General features: G+C 43.5%; 1 protein-coding gene across 4 annotated transcripts in view; it reads left to right on the top strand.

Annotated features, from left to right (window-relative positions):
* Vps13d (vacuolar protein sorting 13 homolog D) overlaps positions 1 to 19,484 on the top strand; it is a 223,505-nt gene that overhangs the window by 129,371 nt on the left and 74,650 nt on the right. For all 4 annotated transcript variants that reach the window (XM_029475921.1, XM_029475919.1, XM_029475918.1 and 1 more), the window contains 6 exons: positions 959 to 1,138; positions 3,340 to 3,456; positions 4,340 to 4,489; positions 9,427 to 9,576; positions 10,378 to 10,474; positions 12,713 to 12,861. In XM_029475921.1, the coding sequence (XP_029331781.1) occupies positions 959 to 1,138; positions 3,340 to 3,456; positions 4,340 to 4,489; positions 9,427 to 9,576; positions 10,378 to 10,474; positions 12,713 to 12,861 (843 nt within the window). The remainder of the gene's footprint in view (positions 1 to 958; positions 1,139 to 3,339; positions 3,457 to 4,339; positions 4,490 to 9,426; positions 9,577 to 10,377; positions 10,475 to 12,712; positions 12,862 to 19,484) is intronic.

Raw genomic sequence — 19,484 nt, 5'->3', positions numbered from 1 at the left:
AATTTTCGTGGAGCATTTCCCTCCCACCCAAATCCCCTTCAATGTTTGTTGTTTCCTGGATCTGCCCACCATTTCTTTGCTGTGAATGTGTTTTGGTTAGGGAACTGGGCTTGTTTCATTCCTATGCTAAGTACAGCAATAGAAGACTTGCAAACATATTCTGACCTGCCCTTTCCAAGTTATGTATGTACTTTCTAAACTTACGCTTATGAAAGGCTTTCATTGTATTGAAACCTGCCTGCCCTATGTCTCAGTATTTAAAATGAATAAAGATGGTGGGCATGGTTGTGCATACCTACAATCCCTACAGGAGACAATGAGTCTGAGATTACCCAGGCAAAGAGCAAGGCCGTGTTCTGAAACCAAAACCAAGAAAAAGTATTGAAATATTTGTTCTCTCTAGTTTTTGGCATGTCCCCATTGGCCTTGCCCTGTAGACCTGTGTTTCGTGTGAGGAACATAGCAGGACTATGACTTTTTCCAAAATCTTGCCAAACTGTGTTCCAGTCTGTATTACAGTTGAAAAGTGGCATTGATTAGCTTATTTGGTTCTTTTGCCTTGAGCATAGGGGAAGTTTATGCTTTAGAACTGGCTTTTTAATTGGTAAGTTGAGGGATAAATGATCAATTTTATAATATTTAAGGTTTTAAGGCAAACCTCAATGATAGTACTGAAAGAAACAAAGCTGGCTTTAGCTACTTTATAAACTTATTTTTAGTGATTGAGGCTTACTAAAAGGTGGAGTAAAACCACTGTCTTTGTGGGGTTACCTCTTACTGTGTGTGCATGTAACTTTCCATGTTAATGCAGTAAAATTACCTCCGGTTATGTACAGTCTTACTTTTTGTGGCTCCTCAAAGAAGAATTTCCATTCATTTGTTACCTAAGCAGTTTGTTGAATTATCCGAGTCTGTGCTTTGACCTTTTCTTATACATTTTCATTTTGACATCTTTTAGGCCAAAGGAGGACTTTCTGGATTGTTTGATGGAGCTGAAGTTGTTCTTGGTCCTGACTCGTCTGTGGAGCTGTTGGGGCCAGTTCCACCAGAACAACAGTTTGCTAACCAAAAAATGAGGCCTGGTTCTGGAATGTTGTCCATAAGAGTCGTCCCGGATGGACCAACGCGAGCACTCCAGGTAAGCAGTAGAAGGATCCACACAGCCCATGCCCTTTCCTTCCCACCCGAATGGTCAGCTGTTTAACAAGTACTTATTTTAGTGTATTCACATGTTGGATATGCTTGGTCTCCATTACAAAGTTGTATGGGAGCTAGAGTGGAAATGAGTGCAGATATAAAGTTAAGCAAAGTCTAAAAATGCTTAGGACTTAACCAGGCATGGAGGTGATTACTCACACTCTGCTTTCAAGAGACTGAGCCATGAGGATCACTTGTTCAAATTCAAGGCCAGCCTGGTTACATGAGAAGACCTTTATCTCCAATATATAAGAATTTAAGAAGATAAGAAAAATGCATACTGATATTCTCAGTGTCATTAACTATTATACTCATTTTTAAAACAATTGATGAATGACTACTCATGAAAGGAGTTTTTTTTACCCAAACAAGCACAATGGTGTGTCACAAAGGGAGCGGTGAGGGGAGTGAAGAGCCTGGGCTTCGAGGCTGAGGGAATGCATACAAGACATAATACTCAATGAGCAGTAAGTTAACAGAAAGAGTGAGCCTGGTAGAGAAGGCAAGGCAGAGGGCTTTCACCGTGTTGGGCATGTTCACACAGAGGTAATTTTCTCAGCAACTATGAGAAGCAAGCAGCATTTCGGTTACTAAGCATGTGACAGTGAGCCGACAGTCTGAATTCCATCTTCATAGTTTACCTTAGGGGCATAGACAGCTGCTGAGAGATAAACATAGGAAGTTATTGTATTAGGGTTCTCTAGAGGAACAAAATGTCTAAAATGAATATATGTCTGGATATTAAAAGAAGATTTACTGGAGTGGCTTATAGGCTGTTGGCCCTTGTGCTATCCTGCCTGAAGTGCCAAGAGTCTGTAGTTAAGCCACAAGACTAGATGCCTCAGCCAGTCTTCAGTATGCATTGGGATCCTGAAGAAGTAGATTCTAATACCAGTAAAGGAATGCTTCAGCAGCAGGAGAGAGGAGAGGCAGGCAAAAAGTAAAACCTTCCTTATTCCATGTCCTTTTATATAGACTGCTATCAGACATGGCCCAGACTTAGGATGAGTGTTTGCACCTCAAATGATTGACTGAGAAAACCTCCACGGGTATGCCCAGCTGCTTGGGTTTTCGTTAATTTCAGATATAGTCAGGTTGACAACCAGCACTGGCTAACTCAGTTATATAGTATTTGGGAAGCTGACTAGTGAAGAGACTGGTATTGGCATATGGTAAGAAATAAGACTAGAGACAGGATTGAGACCTGAGATTCAAACTAATAGTAGAATGTTTTGTCCAAGGCAGGCAGGAGTAAGGAGTTGTTGTGATAAAGATTGATCTGAGATAACTCATTGGTTGCAGTGTTAAAAAGATTGGAGGCAGAAAGAGCCCAACTAAGAGGCTCTGGCATGAAGATCAGAAATGGTGGCTTAGAGCAAAGTGCCAGGTTGTGGGGAAGAGAAGCTCATCCAAAGGATGCTGACTGAATGCTCGGTGACTGAGTGCTGGTTGGAGCCTGAGGGAGAGTGGCCTCAGGAATCTGTTAGGTAGCAAGGGCAGAGCAGACTTGAGGGAAACAGAAATTAAGTTGGCACTTGCTAGGCTAAGTTAACATGGTTCTCTGTGATGATGTCCAAAAGCCATTGTGATTTCTGATCTGGTGCTCAAGGTGAGATGTGTGTTGGAGATGCAGGCATCAGTCATAGAGTAATAGAGAGCTGAGGGAAATAAGACAGTGGAGTACTATGTGAGTATTCTGATACAACACATCATGCTCCACACCAGAATCAGTCTGTCATACTGGTTTACAGAGGCCAGAGGAACTGACCTGCAGAGGCCTGCCTGTGTTCTCTCAAGCCTGTGCTCTGTGAGACCTATCCTTGCTATGTGAGGCTTGCCTGTGATCTGTGAGGCCTGTCCTTGCTCTGTGAGGCCTGTCCTTGCTCTGTGAGGCCTGTCCTTGCTCTGTGAGGCCTGTCCTTGCTCTGTGAGGCCTACCTACACTCTATGAGACACCCAAGGTGTTTAGCTGGATAGAGTGCTATCTAGACTCAGAATTGCACCTGCTTCATTAGTGCCCAGATCTTGCTCTAGCAGCCTGGGAGGCCATTAGCTTCTGTAGTTTTCCTGGGCATGCAGTGACTCTTGACCAATAGTTGGTGTAGAAGTGTGAGCCCTCCTTTTGTTTTGTTTTGATTTCAGATAACAGACTTCTGCCAGCGGAAAAGTGAGCGCTCATCATATGAAGTGGAGGAACTTCCTGTTACAGAGCAGGAGCTGCAGAAATTGAGGAATCCAGACACACACCAGGAGCTGGAAGTAAGTTTACCAGTTTATTTATATATGTGTTCATGTGTGTGGTTGTGGTACCACAGTGTGTGTGAGATCAGAGGAGAACTTGCAGCAGTCAGTTCTCTCCTTCCACCTTTACCCACTGAACCATCTTGCCAGTCCAGACAGTAAGTTTTTAAAATGTTGCAGATTAACTTTCCTGGTTACCAGTTGGTTGAGAATTTGCTTGGTGATTGTGTGAACTCTTGACTGTGGGGTGTTATTTCATTATGTTTACTGTTACCACTTGTGTGTTTATGTCATGCGAGTAATGTCTGCAGCTTAGGTGGAATCACCGAGTAACAGATGTTCCTCTAGATGACAAAATGGAAGCTGAATGTCCAAATTTTAATAGTATTTAGAGAATAAGAAAATTTGACTTTTTTCCCCTCCATCTGACTCAAATCCTTTTTCCTTTGTCTTTGGGCTTTGGGAAGAGAATGACAAGCTTGAGGTAGAGAAGAGATGAGCATGAGGGAGCATGCTTACTTGATCTTGGTAAACAGTGTTTAATCAAATGCCTGTGTGGAGCCATGTCAGATGCTGTGGAGATGCACAGAATAACACTAACAAGGAAACAGGTTCTAGAACAGTCAGTGTCCTGTACTGTGCAGCAACTGTGTGTTAGGTAAAGTGTCTTCACACCCAATGGCATTGTGACCTGACCGAGGAGTCCATCCAAAATGGAAGGCTTGGCCTCCAGGGAGATTGGGACATTTGAGCCAGAAAGGTAACTGTCCAAACTCTGCAGTAGTTTTATACTGTTGAGAGGTAAATAGAAGAGAGACTGAAAGCCATTCGTGTCTGTGTACTCTTCTGGCTTCTATGAGCCCTGTTATAAACAATTGACAAGGTTTTGATTTCCTTTCAGGTGCTTGTACGGTTAGAAGGCGGAATTGGTGTCTCTTTAATTAACAAAGTCCCAGAAGAACTGGTCTTTGCAAGCCTGACAGGAATCAACATCCATTACACTCAGCTGGCAGCCAGTCATATGCTTGAGCTTAGCATACAGGATGTGCAGGTACCAGGATGAGAGTGTTGTTTGAATGTTCATTTATGTGTGTATCTGTGTTTGTATGTATACACATGAGTGCCAGTGCCAAGGGAAGACAGAGCTGTCCTCCTGTATCTGGAGTTAAAGGCAGTTGTGAACCACTCAGTATGGATGCTGGAAACCATACCAGGACCTTTACAAGACCTGCAAGTACTCTTTATGACAGAGGCATCTCTGCAGTCCATGGAAGAAATATCTAATCTTCAAAAGAGTCATCCTGTGAAGAGCTTCCACCTTAATGCATCTCACAAGTTCTCTATGTTTTTGAGACAGGATCTTACTATGTGGCCTTGGCTGGCCTATAACTTACTGTATAGGACCAGGCTGGCCAGGAACTCACAGAGAATCTGCTTGCCTCTGCCTCCTGAGTACTGTCAACAAATGCCTGGCCATTATGCCTGGCAATACAAACCAAGATGAATTCCCGATTATACAGCTGATGTGTAAATAGCTTAGTTAGCTAATGGGAGTGATAGCTGGTACACTCACTGTGTGTATGTGGAGGTTAGGGGACAAAATCAGTTCTTGCCCTCCTCCTTTACCTGGATCCCAGGACTTGAACTTGGGTTGACTTTGCATTGTCAGGCCATGTCATCAGCCTCAGTTTTCCCATCATATGAGCTTAGAAAAAAAAAAGTACAGAGTCAGGTAGTCTTTTCCAGGAGGAGTTGCAGGGTCTGACTTCTACTTCCAGACCAGATGGAGTAACTGAGACTGGCTTTATTCTCCTATTGAGATAAGCCCTAAATCCACATGAAATAATAACAGCTTCAGAACACTAGACATCTGACCGCAAAGGACAGTGACCCGTACAAGATGGGAAATAAAAGAGGTGAAACTTATGAATGGCTTAGCTAGAGAAGTTTCTAGGCTATAGTGCAGGGAGAGGAGCCTGGAACAGCAGTCTGCAGAGTGGAGGCATTGTGAAGACAGAGCTGAGCATCCACAGTAGTGGACCTATGTGGAGAGAGCTTCAGAGGAAGAGGTTTGGCAGAGTGTCGATCTGTGTGGAGGAGCTATTCATCCAGGAGGATCTTAGGGAGCAGGCTGTGAGCTGTACCGGAACCCCAGAATATGTGGGACATTGAAAAGAGTCTCAGGCAAAGTCTTGCCTCCATGACTTATTGGCCCCATTTTGAATTCTGCTCTGGCCCTGTCTTGAAAATCATGAAAGGAAGAGCTGAAGGGTCAACAAGTATCCCAGGAAATGGACTGTGTTCCCCACAAACCTCGTAATGTATTTGGGGGCAGACATGTCAAGCACCCAACAAGGCAGAACTGATAGGCCAAAAGGTAGCCACCATGATGCAGACAAGAACGCTTTCAGGAGGGACCCAGCGCTCATAAAGTTGTTAGAGCACACTTAAAGCTGTTAACAAAACCAGAGTGCTGTATGTTTAAAAAGTTGAATAGAGACACAGAAATAAAAACTGACCTCAAGAAATGAAAATTTTACTGGATGTGTATAACGCACATGGATGGAACTCCAGTTGGCCTTCTATACCTGTGGGCTTCATTTATGTGCTTAACATATCCAGAGCTTTCTCTATCTCATTGTTTTCCAAACAAAACATAACAACCATTCCCATAGAACTTACATTGGCTGAGGAACTGTAAGCCATTTAGAGACTATAAAATGTGCAGAAGGCTGTGTGTGTCTGTGTACAAACACCACACTGCTTTAAGATTCATCAATCTTAGCATACAAGGTTCCTTGAATCAATTCACTGCCTCTCTGAGATGCCATAGGTTATATAAGAGCAATAGTAAGGTTAATCATGGATAAAAGCAGTATATACAAAGGAACAAAGCTAAGATGACAAAGATAACAGATTGCTTGTTGGGAAAAAAATGTAAGTGAAAGCATGGTCAGCAATATTCTTAAGCGTTAAAAGCAGGCAAAAAGCTATCATCCTAGAAACCTACTCCTAGAAGACGTATGTTTCTAAAACGAGGGTATCTTAGTCCTTGTTCTATTGCTGTGATACTATGACCAAGGCAATGCTTATAGAAGGAAGCATTTAATGGGGCTGGCTTACAGTTTCAGAGGGTTAGTTTGTTAGCATCGTGGTGGGGAACATGGTGACACACAGGCAGACATGGTTCTTGAAAATGAGCCCGGAGCTTTATATCCTGATTCACAAGCCTCAGGTGGATAGTGAGACTGGGCCTAGCATTGGCTTTTAAATGACAGAGGCCACTCTCAGTGGCACACCTTGTCCAAAAAGTTACACCTCCTCCAAGAAGGCTATACCTCCTAGTGCTTCCCTTAACTAGGGGACTAGACATTCAAATACAGGCACCTATGAGAATCATTCTATTGAAACCATCATAAAGGATGAGGTGAGGATGATCTTAGACACAGAAATGATAAAAGGATTTATTATCTAAGACCACAGCTTCCAAAAGCATTAAAGAACATTACCCAGCAGACAGAAAATGGTGCTAATGGAATTTGAATCAGCATAAAGGAGAGAAGAAAACCTGATGTAAAGACATGAAAAACATGCAAGAGTAGGCTTCTTAAGTAAGTCTCCTCAGGAGGTAATGGTTGCTTAGACAAGCATGACAACACTGAGGTGTGTCTGTACCACATAGAAAGTAAAATGATAAACAACTATGGCATGAAGTCTGCAGGGAACAACTGCAAGTTCAGCACTGTGATTTTGTATATCAAGTAGTATGATGTCATTTAATGGTAGACCGACATATTGAGTTAAATACTGTAACCCCTCCAAAAATAATAATAATTACAGGTGAGTAATAAAGTAAAATGTTAAGAAAATGCTTGATGAATCCAAGAGAATGCAGAAAATGAGAAAGACAACATATGAGACAGATGGTAAGCCATAGCAAGATGACAGACAAAAACTTAATGGTGCCAATTAATTCTCAGTGAGTTCAACATAGAAATGGTCAGATTGCATTAAAAAGGGCCACAAGAAAAGGCCTATAGTCAGGCTTGAGGCTTAGGCAGGAGGATCATGTGTTCAGGGTCTGCATGTGTTATGTAGTGATACCTTGTCTCTAGCCTCCCCCGCATTTGTTAGCTATAAAGACTCAAATAGGTTAAAAGGGTCTAAAGGGGGGTGGGGAGGCACACTACACTTTAGTCATGAGGAAGGAAGTAGGAGTCACATTGATTAATGTCAGAACAAAGAATATTAGCAGAGATAAAGAAGGTAATTTCCTAATGATAGGAGAATTAATTAATCAAGAGGACATGACACATGTGAACACTGATATGTCTAATCACAGACTCTAGCCTTCTGACATTGTGACACTGTGTCAGCTCCAGAAGCCTCACTTGAGAACTGTGCAATTGACTTATAAAGAAACTGAAAAAAGAAAAAAGAAAATCTCAGAATGTTTTAGTAAGTTTACGATCTTGTGCTGTGCTGCATCTGTAGCTGCCCTGGGGTGCACATGGCTCAGATCCTGAGGGTTAGACACACTGATTAGAACTTTAAAGTATGTAGAAGAGAGCTGGTGAGGTGTCTCAGTAGATAAGGGAGCTTGCTTTCAGATCTGATGAGAACTGACTCCACAAGATATCCTCTGACCTCCACATGCAGACATACACATGCAAACACCAACCAATGGTGTATAAAACCTGGTGTTTGAAGTGATGAACAAGAGTCCTGTCTCAAACAAGGCAAGGACTGACATCCAAGATTGTCTTCTGACCTCCACATGTGACCCTATGGACACATATCACACCTGCATGCATACACTGGCACAAAGGTTGAAAAACAGAAAAATTGAAAGAGAGCAGGTAAACACAGAAAGAAAAGCTAAACATCTGAAATCCATGAAGTAGAATCTATAATTGCAGTAGTAAAATCAGTGGAATCGAAAGTTGTCTTTGGGAGCTAGAGAGACTGCTCAACCTTCAGAGCTTGCAGCTGACCAGGGTCTTTGCTCTCTTGCTTATAAGGCGTTTAGAACGAGGGAGAAGCATCAATAGCATAGCAGTGAGAGCACTGGCCTGGAACAGAACAGAGTAGATGGAACCACTCCTATTATTGGTCATTTGGAGCAAGGCTCTTCTCTACTTCTGCCTCTATTAGCTAGGACAGTGTGCTGAGGCTTGTACCTAGGCATCACATGTACAGTGACCAACATACTGCTGGGCACTGAGGGTTGTGATGCATATGTTGACCTGTTCTGACATGACAGGTCTTCTCATTTGATGCTTTAAGTTCTTTTTTCTATTTTGAAACTATTTTTATTAGCAAATATTGTGCCCATTTATTGTGTTAAATACGAGGGTTTAAATATGAATGTTCTGTAGAGTGGTGAGATTGAGCTGACTGCTTAGTCTTCACTAAGTCAAGTCTAAGTCTTAGAACTCTCCTTGTTGTTTCTGTTGTTACTATGTTGTTATTGTCAATTCAGTTTTTATTCATCTTGTGCATTTATGTGTGTGCACAAGGCAGAGTGTCTGTGTGTAGGTTAGGAAACAACTTGAGAGAATCGGTTGCTTCTCTCCTCCTACCACATAGGTCCTGGAGAGTAAACTCAAGTCTGGGAGCTTGGCAGCAGATGCCTTTACCTGCTGAGCCGGCTTGCCTACCCTGTTACTATTTTTGAGTCAGGGACTCACTGTGTAGTACATTGTAGCCTCCAGTGCTCAGTTCTCCTGCCTCCGCTTTCTAAGTGCTGGAATCGCTGGTGTGCATCACTTTTCCCATTAGCGTCACCACTACTGCTCTTGGATTCAATCGATTACTCTGTGTGTGCGTGTGTGCTGTAGATGTGAGGTGGCAAAGTGGCCAGGGGACTCTGAGTAGCCTGCATAGCATGAAGTTACCAAATGTAAAAAAAAAACAAAACCAAAAAAAAAAACCCAACTAAGCAGCTTGTCTTGTTTGTTTCTGTTTTGTTGGCTTTTCCTGCCCCAGGTGGACAATCAGCTCATTGGCACTACTCAGCCCTTCATGCTCTATGTGACCCCCCTGAGCAATGAGAACGAGGTCATTGAGACAGGGCCTGCTGTGCAAGTCAATGCAGTGAAGTTCCCCAGTAAGAGCGCACTGACCAACATCTACAAGGTGGGCTGGCGGGGAGGCTGGGGACAATGGCATGTAGGAGGCACTCTTGCTCTCTCACAGCTAGGCCACAGAGCAGGCAGTAGCACACTGTGTGTATAAAGGTGGCTCTCTGGGCCAAGCCACATGTGGCTTCGGATTGACCATTGAGGGAAATGTTCAGAGCACCTTTTCTTGGCACCCTGTATCCTTAGTTGTCAGTACTGAACCCAGGGAGTCGAGAGGCGTCATTCCTGAGTGAGGCAGTATCTTGTAGCATGCCGAGTAGTTCAGAGACAATTCTGGAGAGCTATGTGGAGTCTGTCCTTGGAATAATGTGCTAAGTAAACTGTCATGAGTGTACTAGCAGCAGAGAATTAAAAGTGAAGAAACTTTTTAACCTGTGGGTTCCCAAAGTAGAAGCCAGCTGGGGTAGCAGCAAGCTGTAAAAGCCAGACCCTCTTTCTGCTCCTTTGTCATCAATGATAATAGGAGCAAGCCTACCTGCACCTCCACCACAAACCCAGTCATGTAGCTTCTGCTCACTGGTGAGGCCCTAGTGATCAAGCAGGATGGCCACGTGTTCACTGAACACCTGTAACAAGCAAAGAGAGGTGAGCCGCAAGTCTTTTATCGTTAGTTCAAACAGGTCAAGAAACCATGAGACATGGTCTTGCTTTGCTGCCCAGGCTGATCTGGAATTGCTGGGCTCAAGCAAGCCTCCTGCCTCTGCCTTCCTAAGCCTACTTCTTTGGGACCTGCTTCCTGGCACAAATGAAAGTTGCTTTGGTGCTTGACTGTAAACCAAACCTTTTTTCTCTCTAGCACCTGATGGTCACGGCTCAGAGGTTCACAGTACAAATTGAGGAGAAACTGCTGCTCAAACTACTAAGTTTCTTTGGCTACGATCAGGCAGAATCAGGTAAAGCTGATCACTCTACTCTTCTGCCTGGGATTGGCCCACACTAATGTGTTATTCTGTTTGTAAAATCCAGGTAGTTCCTAGACACCAACAAAGCTGACTCTCTCTCTGCCTCTTAGTCTGAGCTAGCTGGCTCAGGCTTGGGGTTTAGGAACTCCTTTCCCAAAATTGCTTGTTGTCTGAGTTATGTCCAGGAACTAGGCTGCCCTGAGAGGGTCTTGGCACCCTGGAATGTCCAATGGCTGGCCACTAAGAAGCAGTGCACCCTCCTTTCCTTTGTAAATTCTGTCCCTCTGCTCAAATAGAATGGAATGATGACCATCATTTAGCAGGTCACTTTGTTACGAAACCAGCTCAGGGCTAAGAGTCAGAAATGCCTTTTTGGCAGTTGCTTTAATTTAGTTTGAAAAACAAAACTGGCTAACCACAATTATTAACTTTTAATGTCTGTACCCTTGTACCTTAATGTCATTACAAAGGTTTCTTGTTGCTATCCTTTGGCCTTTGGAAAGGGAGTCAGATCACTATCAGAAAGCCTAAACTTCTTGCAGAGCTGTTGTTTCTGTAGCTTCCCCATCACAGCCCCTTCTCCTGCTGCTAGATGGCTCTAGCTAAGAAAGAAGTCAATGATACACAACAACCCTTTTCAAAGATTTATTTTGTGTGCATGCGTACATATGTGTATAAATATCTTCCCTGTGTGTGCAGTTACTTGTGGAGGCTAAAGGAGTGGGTCAGATCCTCTCGAGTTATAGGTAGTTGTAAGCTGGCTTCATTTGACTGCTGGGAACTGAACCAGGTCCTCTAGAAGAACAGTAAGCACTCTGAACTGCTTAGTCATGTTTCTAGCCACTTGACTTTTTTTTTTTTTTTTATGTATTTGTTGTTTTGAGACAGTCAATCTTTGAAGTTCATGATCTTCTATCCTTTAGCCTGTTACTGTCTGCATTTATCCACCATGTTGACTAGAGGGGAAATGCATATACATACCCACAATGCAAGAAAAATATTTTTGTCTTTATAATCTTGATTTAGAATTGAACTTTAAATCTTCAGCATCACAAGTAAAATAGGATTAAGCTTTTAGAGTGTTTAGTGTTATCTAGGGATTTTGCTCAGTGCCGCCACTATGTACACTACTTAGGTAGCATACATGGGGTACTGGACTCTGTCCTTACTGCTTCAAAAAGAAAGAAAGTAAAAAAGAGAAGGAGACCACTATTTGGGAGGAAGAACAAGGCCCTGCCATCTTAGTCGAGTGCTTTGCACTTTGGTTGGTTCAGGCTCCAGTTTATTTGGAGTTACACAGCCACCTGAGTGCTTAACAGCCAGGCAGGTGTTCTGTTTGGCTCCTTCCCCATAAGATTCACTTCAGATTTCTTGGGTCATATTTTTCTTGTGAATCCCTCTCAGAAGTTTTTTTTACAGCCTTGCACAGAGAAACTTAGGCTTTTTGGAAGACCTTGTCTGCCTGTCATTACTCTTCCTCTACTTTCAGTAGCCAGTGAGTGTGGAAGACAGGTCTCCCTTAGAGCATCCTTCAACTTCAAGTAGAACTGATGGCAGCTTCGACTGGGAATGTGCAAAGTAGCTGTGAGCGTTCTCTCTGGTTTTCCTTCGAAGCCACCGGAAGCCAAAGGGAAGCTTACTGCTTATGGACATGTGCACCTCCCCCCACCCTCCATGCACGGAGTGCATTGCTATTCTAGCCCATGCCCCTCCTTTGTACTCATGGATTGGCAATTAGAAACTCTGCCCCGATTATCTTGCTCTGAGACTTGCCCTGCTCAGGAGGATGCTGTGCCAGCACTTTCTCAGGAACTGTTTTTATTCCCTAAAGTGTTACTTTATGTTGAGAGTGTCTTTTTTGGCTCAGCTGTATTGCACTCTAGACTCATATGACCTAGATCATAGGTTCTTGAAATGACAGCAATAGTTCTGGAAAGCCTGTGGTCAGCAAATGAACCTGTGACCTTTGGCTTTCTAAGACATTGTCTGCTGGGTGGCTCAGGGTCACAGTTTAACCAATGAAGCTAACCTACCTTTGTATAACCAATGTAACAGCCTACGTTTATATAGTAATGTGTCTGCATATTGTATGCATTCCTGAGCCCACAAAGAAACTAAGAAAGTTTATATAGGCTTTTGTTTGTGTAGGTTTTTAGGTGAGGTCACACATGTTTGAATCATGATGCCAACAGCTTTTGTTTTTGTTTCTTACTTATGCCTTTGGATCAGAGGTGGAAAAGTACGATGAAAACATCCATGAGAAAACAGCAGAGCAGGGAGGAACTCCAACTCGATACTACTTTGAGAACCTCAAGATCAGCATCCCCCAGATCAAGCTCAGTGTGTTCACCTCCAACAAGCTGCCACTGGACCTTAAGGTGAGCTCACAGCTGGCACACTCTGTGGGAGTGTGCGTTGATGGCTCATTCTGTCTGTCTGGAATTAGTATTCACAGCATTTACTTTGTACCTTTCCTTTTATAGGTGTTCATTAATTTGTGAAATACTCTTTTTGTCTAATGTTTAGGCATAACTTTGCTGAAGATGAAGATATTACCAAAAAGGATAAAACTGGATGATGTAACTCTCATTTCTTTTTTGGGTGGTTCTAGATTTACCTTAGGGCAGTTGAAACCTTTTTCCTGGGCTTGGTACTTGTCTTAGGAACTGAGACTAAGGTAGCCTTTCTTTGACCCACTGCCCAGATCTCTCTTGCTGTCTTCTAAGCATCTGGGGTAAGTGTCACTTAGGAAGGTCTGTCACCTTAGAGGGAGCCTCTGCTATAAGCTTGCTGGAACATGGCCTTGTACAGATTCAGGACATAACCCTCCTGTTAGCCATCTTGATCCACAGGTGACCAGTACGGCCTTAGCAACACCTTCACTTTTAGTACAAGGCATATTTTAAGGAAGGGAGCAGGCTGACATTCAGATCCAAGTCTGTCATGTCTGGGTTCTGCGCTGCATCCTGGCCCATAGGTGAGGCTGTCATTAGACTGTGTGTCCTCAATGGTGCCCTTGCTTGATAGGTGGGGAGACAGACGTTTATGGTCTTGTTTCTTTAGCCTAGTTAGTAGCAAGGTGTTGCTGAAAGCAAGAGCAGGGTCAGGTGGATGTTGAAATGTCTAGCCTTACTCAGACTCTAAGTCTGCCTCAGACTGGCAGCCATTGCTTCTGGTTCTCCCTTGTACTGTGCTTGAAGACAGTTGTCCAACCCTCCCTCTTCCCATTGCCTGCTCACTCTCCCATCCTTCCTTCTCTCAGAAGATCCAGGATACCCACTCTCTCCACAGAGGAGCATCTAGATAGCTGAAATGAGTTGTGAGCCTGCAATGCTGGGCTCAGATGCCCATGCCAATTCTGCTGCAGGGTCAGCCTGCAAGTGCAGGCAAACTTTAGTCCAGTGCACAGCTCCATGAGGAGGGTCAGCACAGCCCCACTGCAGCCCACTGCCAAATCATCAAGTTTATATGGAATCTCCTGGGTTTTAAATGTTGGCCACCAACTCATATTAAAAAAAACAAAAGAAAAACTGACTAAAACCCAGCCTTGTGGGCTTGACAGAACACATGTGTGGGCCTCATGTGCCACAGCCTGCCAACTCCCAGCTTCTAAAATAGACCTATAGGTGATGAGACAGCTGTCTGCTCAGCGTCATCCTCTAGATAATAGGGGTGATGGCTTCAGTGAATGAAGTCAAGGGAGGGCTAGCTGGGACCAGGGGCAGCATCCTGAGAAAAGAGGTACAATGTCTTTCTCCTCTCACCACTTTGCTGCTCAATCTGCCCTAATGCTGTATTTCCCAGGAGGCTGGAGATGGTTATAATTAGCCTGGGAGTAAGGGGAAAACCATGGGAAAACTACTGTCTTGCTAATATCCACAAGTATCCACTTGACTTATGTGACCTTTGGAATGGGTTTGTTTGATAAAGTCTGTTCCCCCAGAACACTTGGCTCTCACCCAGCAAACCAAAGCTAAGCATTTCCTGCAAGTGTAAGACTTCTTGATTTAAAATCATCTTGTTAAAGATCACAGACCCCAGCATTCCTCTCAGCACTCCCAGCAGAAGTACCTGGTCCCTAGTCCTATGGGATTGATGCCGTGTGTCCTTTGCTATTCCATAGTACTCCTGGTATCGATGCCATGTGTCCTCTGCAGTCCCGGGTACCTATGCCATGTGTCCTTCACAGTCCTGTGGTACCGATGCCATGTGTCCTCTGCAGCTCTTACTGGTGCAGTGTGTGTTCTGCTGGAGTGAACTCAGCCCTTCATGTTGACTGTCTTCCTGGTATTCTACTGAAAGAACAGTTTTAGAGCACTCTTAAGCAGATGCCATGACTTACCTGTGTTTCAGGAGGATGTTGGGATTGGAACTTCAGAGTTGAGCTCTGGGCTTGTGGAAGTCACCATGTTACTATACCTTGAGTATTCCTCCTGGAGTCTGGGACTCCTTAGACAATATCACTTAGTCAGAGTTTTCTAACAGAGTAACAGGCCTTTATTAGGAGCTCTTAGGAAGAGCAATATACTCTTTCTGATGAATATGGAATCAGTAAAAACATGTGCTTAGAAACAGAGCCCTCTCCCTGAACAGCAGTCACGGGAGTCTGTGTAAAAGGTAACCCTGTCTTAGTATTGAAGGAACAATTGCCTCCATTCTCTGGATTCCCAGGCAGGAGTGAGGCTGTCAGAAATCTTGGGGGAGGGGGGGGTCTGCCTATCCAGATTTACACTGAAGTACATTGTTGCCAGATACAGTGTCTGTCTGGTGACTCAAAGACATCCACACTGTCCAGGTGACTGGAAGCTGTCTCCATCTGCTATCTTCTTTGGATTCGTGACTGACAGAAGAAGGGAAGCTAATATTCCATTTCATAGACACAAGAGCACACTGCCCCTCCCTTCTCCTCATGGTCTCTGCATAGAGCTTGCATGTTAGAGATGCCATGGCATATTGAAAAGCCAGGTAGCTTTTAATGGGGATTTCCTTGACTCCTTTAAAGATCAAAAGATACCAGGGGGTCTTTAAAAGGTTTCAGAAGGTGGCCTACAGCAGGCCTTTTCCCATTTAGAGCATTGGGGTATAACAAAAGAAGGACCTTAATTGAGCAATCTAGTTTGGAAGAAAACCCACACTTTAATGGTCAGAGAGCAGGCGGGTGGGGGTAAGGGGGAATTTCAAACAAAGACACTATTTAAAAAGCCTAAAACTGTCTTCTCAAAGGCTTGAAATAATTTGTTGGGAAACTTCAGACCCTTTACTTTTTCCCTCCCTCTCTAAATAAAAACCAGATTTGTTAAAAGGAAAAAAGATCCAGTATTGTTAATTGTGTTTCAGAAAGTGCCAGAGAGGGAAGTAGCCCCATAGTTTTAAACACTGTCCCCAAAGGGAAATAGGCACATGCCCTGCTTCACATAAACAGTCTCTATGTGCCATAAATAAACCTTTAGAGAATGAATTCCAGACAGTTTTGTTTAGTGTGGGATAAACTAAGAAAGGAAAGGACACGGCCCAGGGACTAGCTGTGATCTGAGGCCTCGTGGACAGGTATTTCTTCTTTCAACTCGGCGCCGGCTCTGGAAGGCTTCAGCCGTTTTGTCTGGGAAGTGGGAGTAGATACTTCTCTATTTTATCAGGAATGTATGAGCACAGGTTGCTTTCTTCAGAGTCCCCTCTGCAGCAGGAAGATGCTGCCTGAGTAAATCAGTATCAGAGCTGTGACCTACTATAGGCAAGCAGTGGCTCAGTTCATCAGGAGGGTGCAATCCTATATGGCTTTCTGTTTCCTCTCATGCCTTCTTCCACAGACCAGATCAGCCTGAAGGTGGCAGAGTAATTCATACCAACGGGCTGGCCCTGCGCCTCTGCAAATAAGGGACCCCAGACAGTAAATGACAAGGTGAAGACAGTTTCACTCCAGAACTGGGTACTTCCTTAGTTCCAGGGCAGATGGTGCCTGTTGGGAGGACTTTGCAGCTTGGTAGAGGTCAAAGGTCCCTGCAGCAATACACCAGTCTCTTTTAATGTTTGGTCGCAATAAGGAATTTGTGTTTTAGTGGGTTTTTTGTTGTTGTTGTTGTTGTTGTTGTTGTTTTGTTTTGTTTTGTTTTGTTTTAACTTTCTGGCTTAAGCTTTTGTTTAATCATGCTTTCTAAAGCTCTTCTTATTGGAGTTGCATTGGTAAGACCATGCCTTTACACTTTAAGCTGGCTATCAGTTTCTCTGTCAGTGAAATGGGGGAAAATTAGGCATGCTCTCTGACTTCATGCCTACTCACTCTTTAGTGGGGAGCACGGCTGAACAAATGCAGAATGGTTTTGAGAAGAAATAGTGGAGCCCTCTGGCTTGGGCGCTTTCTACCAAATAGGTAGTTGCTATTGTAAAAACAGCACATTCAAGTCTAGGATTTGCTCATGGCTAGTCATGTGACTTTAGCTGTGCTGTGCACTTAACATATCTTTAGTCTGGCTGGCCTTAAATTTAGTCTATCTCTCAGTTCAAAACACTTCCATCAAAGACAAGACTTTTATGAAGATTTTATACAATAGGAAGAGATAAAAAACCAATAACCTGATAGAAATCTGGCCATCATCGGTGTTAAACCCCCTAGTGTTGAATTTAGCAATCTTCCTGTCTCAGTTTCTCAAGCACTAGAATTGCAGGGGTGTGCTACCACACTGGTAATTCAATGATGGTCTTAGCCCCTAAAATTCTTCCTTCTGATATCATCAGTGACATTCCAAAGCACCAAACCAGTGCTCTCTCCATGTCTTCAGCTCATCTGGTCTGGTCGGTATTTATTTGACTGTTTGTGCCATGTATCTTCTGTTTGGTATTTATTTAACTGTGTGTCCTCCTGTGTATCTTCCTCTACTGCTGCTTCTTGTGTGTGTGTGTGTGTGTGTGTGTGTTTTGTTTTGTTCTTCATGTTGAGTGCCAGGTTTTGCTTCTGTGAACTGTCTGATCCTAGCACTTGATCAGGTTTCTATCAGGTTATTGGTCTTTTATATCTTCACTACAAACTCTTTCTTTTTTTTTAAATTTTTTTAAATATATTTTATTACGTATTTTCCTCAATTACATTTCCAATGCCATCCCAAAAGTCCCCCATACCCTCCCCCCCCTCCCCTATTTCCCCCCCCCCCCATTCCCTTTTTTTTTTTTTTGGCCCTGGCGTTCCCCTGTACTGGGGCATATAAAGTTTGTGTGTCCAATGGGCCTCTCTTTCCAGTGATGGCCGACTAGGCCATCTTTTGATACATATGCAGCTAGAGTCAAGAGCTTCGGGGTACTGGTTAGTTCATAATGTTGTACCACCTATAGGGTTGCAGNTCCCTTTAGCTCCTTGGGTACTTTCTCNAGCTCCTCCATTGGGNGCCCTGTGATCCATCCANTAGCTGACTGTGAGCATCCACTTCTGTGTTTGCTAGGCCCCTGCATAGTCTCACAAGAGACAGCTATATCAGGGTCCTTTCAGCAAAATCTTGCTAGTGTATGCAATGGTGTCAGCGTACAAACTCTTTCTAAGTCTTGTCTTTGATGGAAGTAACAAGTGTTTTTCAGGGTTTAGTTTGCCTTTTTATTTGTGTATGTGTGTGTGTGTGTGTGTGTGTGTGTGTGTGTGTGTGTGTTTGGGACAGCCTTGAGTGTTGTTCCTCAAGAGCTGTTAACCTCATATTTTGAGATAAAGTCTCAGTGACCTGGGCCTTGCCAGTTAGGATAGATTGGCTGGCCAACAAGTCCCAGCTATGCCTCTTTATGCCCCCCATGTGCTGGAATCACATGCCTAAACCATTGTGCCTGTGTTTGAGGGGTGATGGGGGTACACCAAACATGATGGGAACCCCATTATCTTTCAAAGCCATTGCTTCTACTTCTTGTTGATGAGACATTGTAGACATAACTTCTCTTATATTTCTAGAAGAACTCTCACAACAAACTTCCTGTTGTCTTTCACAGGTCAGATGGGTGGGACTAGCTTCAGTATAACCTTCCTAGTGAGCCCATATTTTTAATAGATAATTTCAGCATTTCCACATGGTGGAAGCGTCAGGAAAAACCAGTGTAGAGGCCTGAAGGTCTCTCGATTCTCAGGCTCACTGATTGCAAATGACAATTATTAAAGATTCTGGTGAAGGGAAAATAGTCTTTCGACAAGTACACCAAAATATATCCATGGCAGATGCAAAGAACTGTGGCCATTTTAACTTACCATAACTACCTAGGGACACACTGAATGTGTACAAGGTATTCACATAGAAAAAAGAAACATTGTTGGTGTCGTTAAAGGCCTGGATAGATTAGGGCAGAGCCCAAGATTTATAGTAGAGAGTACCCAAGATAGTTCTCAAAGCCAGAGTACTCACAATTCGTTACAGGACCACATCAGTTAAAATGGGAGCACTGCGGTGAGCAGAACAAAAACAAAAGTCAGAAAGAGGTCCTGTGCTTATTAGTGCTTAGTGCATTAGTGCAGAGATCACAGGTTACCTAAGAACCAAGCGTGCAGTGTCACGGCATGAGTGTGAAGGAAAACAGACATCAGGCTTTGTGACCTTAGTAATGAGGACACAGAGAGCCTCTGACCAGAAAAGATTGAAAAGAAAGCTCTCCTTCAAAGTAAGCTTGTCTCATGATTGAAAGGCACCATGTAACGAATAGTAAGACCAGATACAGGGGGAGAGAAGGTGTCTGCAATATGTTTATGCATGTACAAAAGTCCTCCAGAGAAAGACAAACACAGATAACTCCCTGTAGACATGAGTAAAGATCCAAATAAGCACATTATAGAAACAGTGTCCAGGAGCTAGAATGGTTACAAAATGTGCACAGCCTTATTATCATTCATGAACTGGGGTATCAGCACATACCGTAAGATCTAGGGGTATATCTCAGGGGCAGAGTGACTGATTGCCTAGTGTGCATAAAGTCCTGGGTTCAGTTCCAGCAGCACACACACACAAAAACTAATCAACAAAACCCCAGGAAAGTTATTTCTTCC

Source organism: Mus caroli, chromosome 4 (assembly GCF_900094665.2).
Source record: "Mus caroli chromosome 4, CAROLI_EIJ_v1.1, whole genome shotgun sequence".
In the NCBI taxonomy this organism is placed as follows: Eukaryota; Metazoa; Chordata; class Mammalia; order Rodentia; family Muridae; genus Mus; species Mus caroli.
This window is presented reverse-complemented; position numbering and strand designations above follow the sequence as displayed.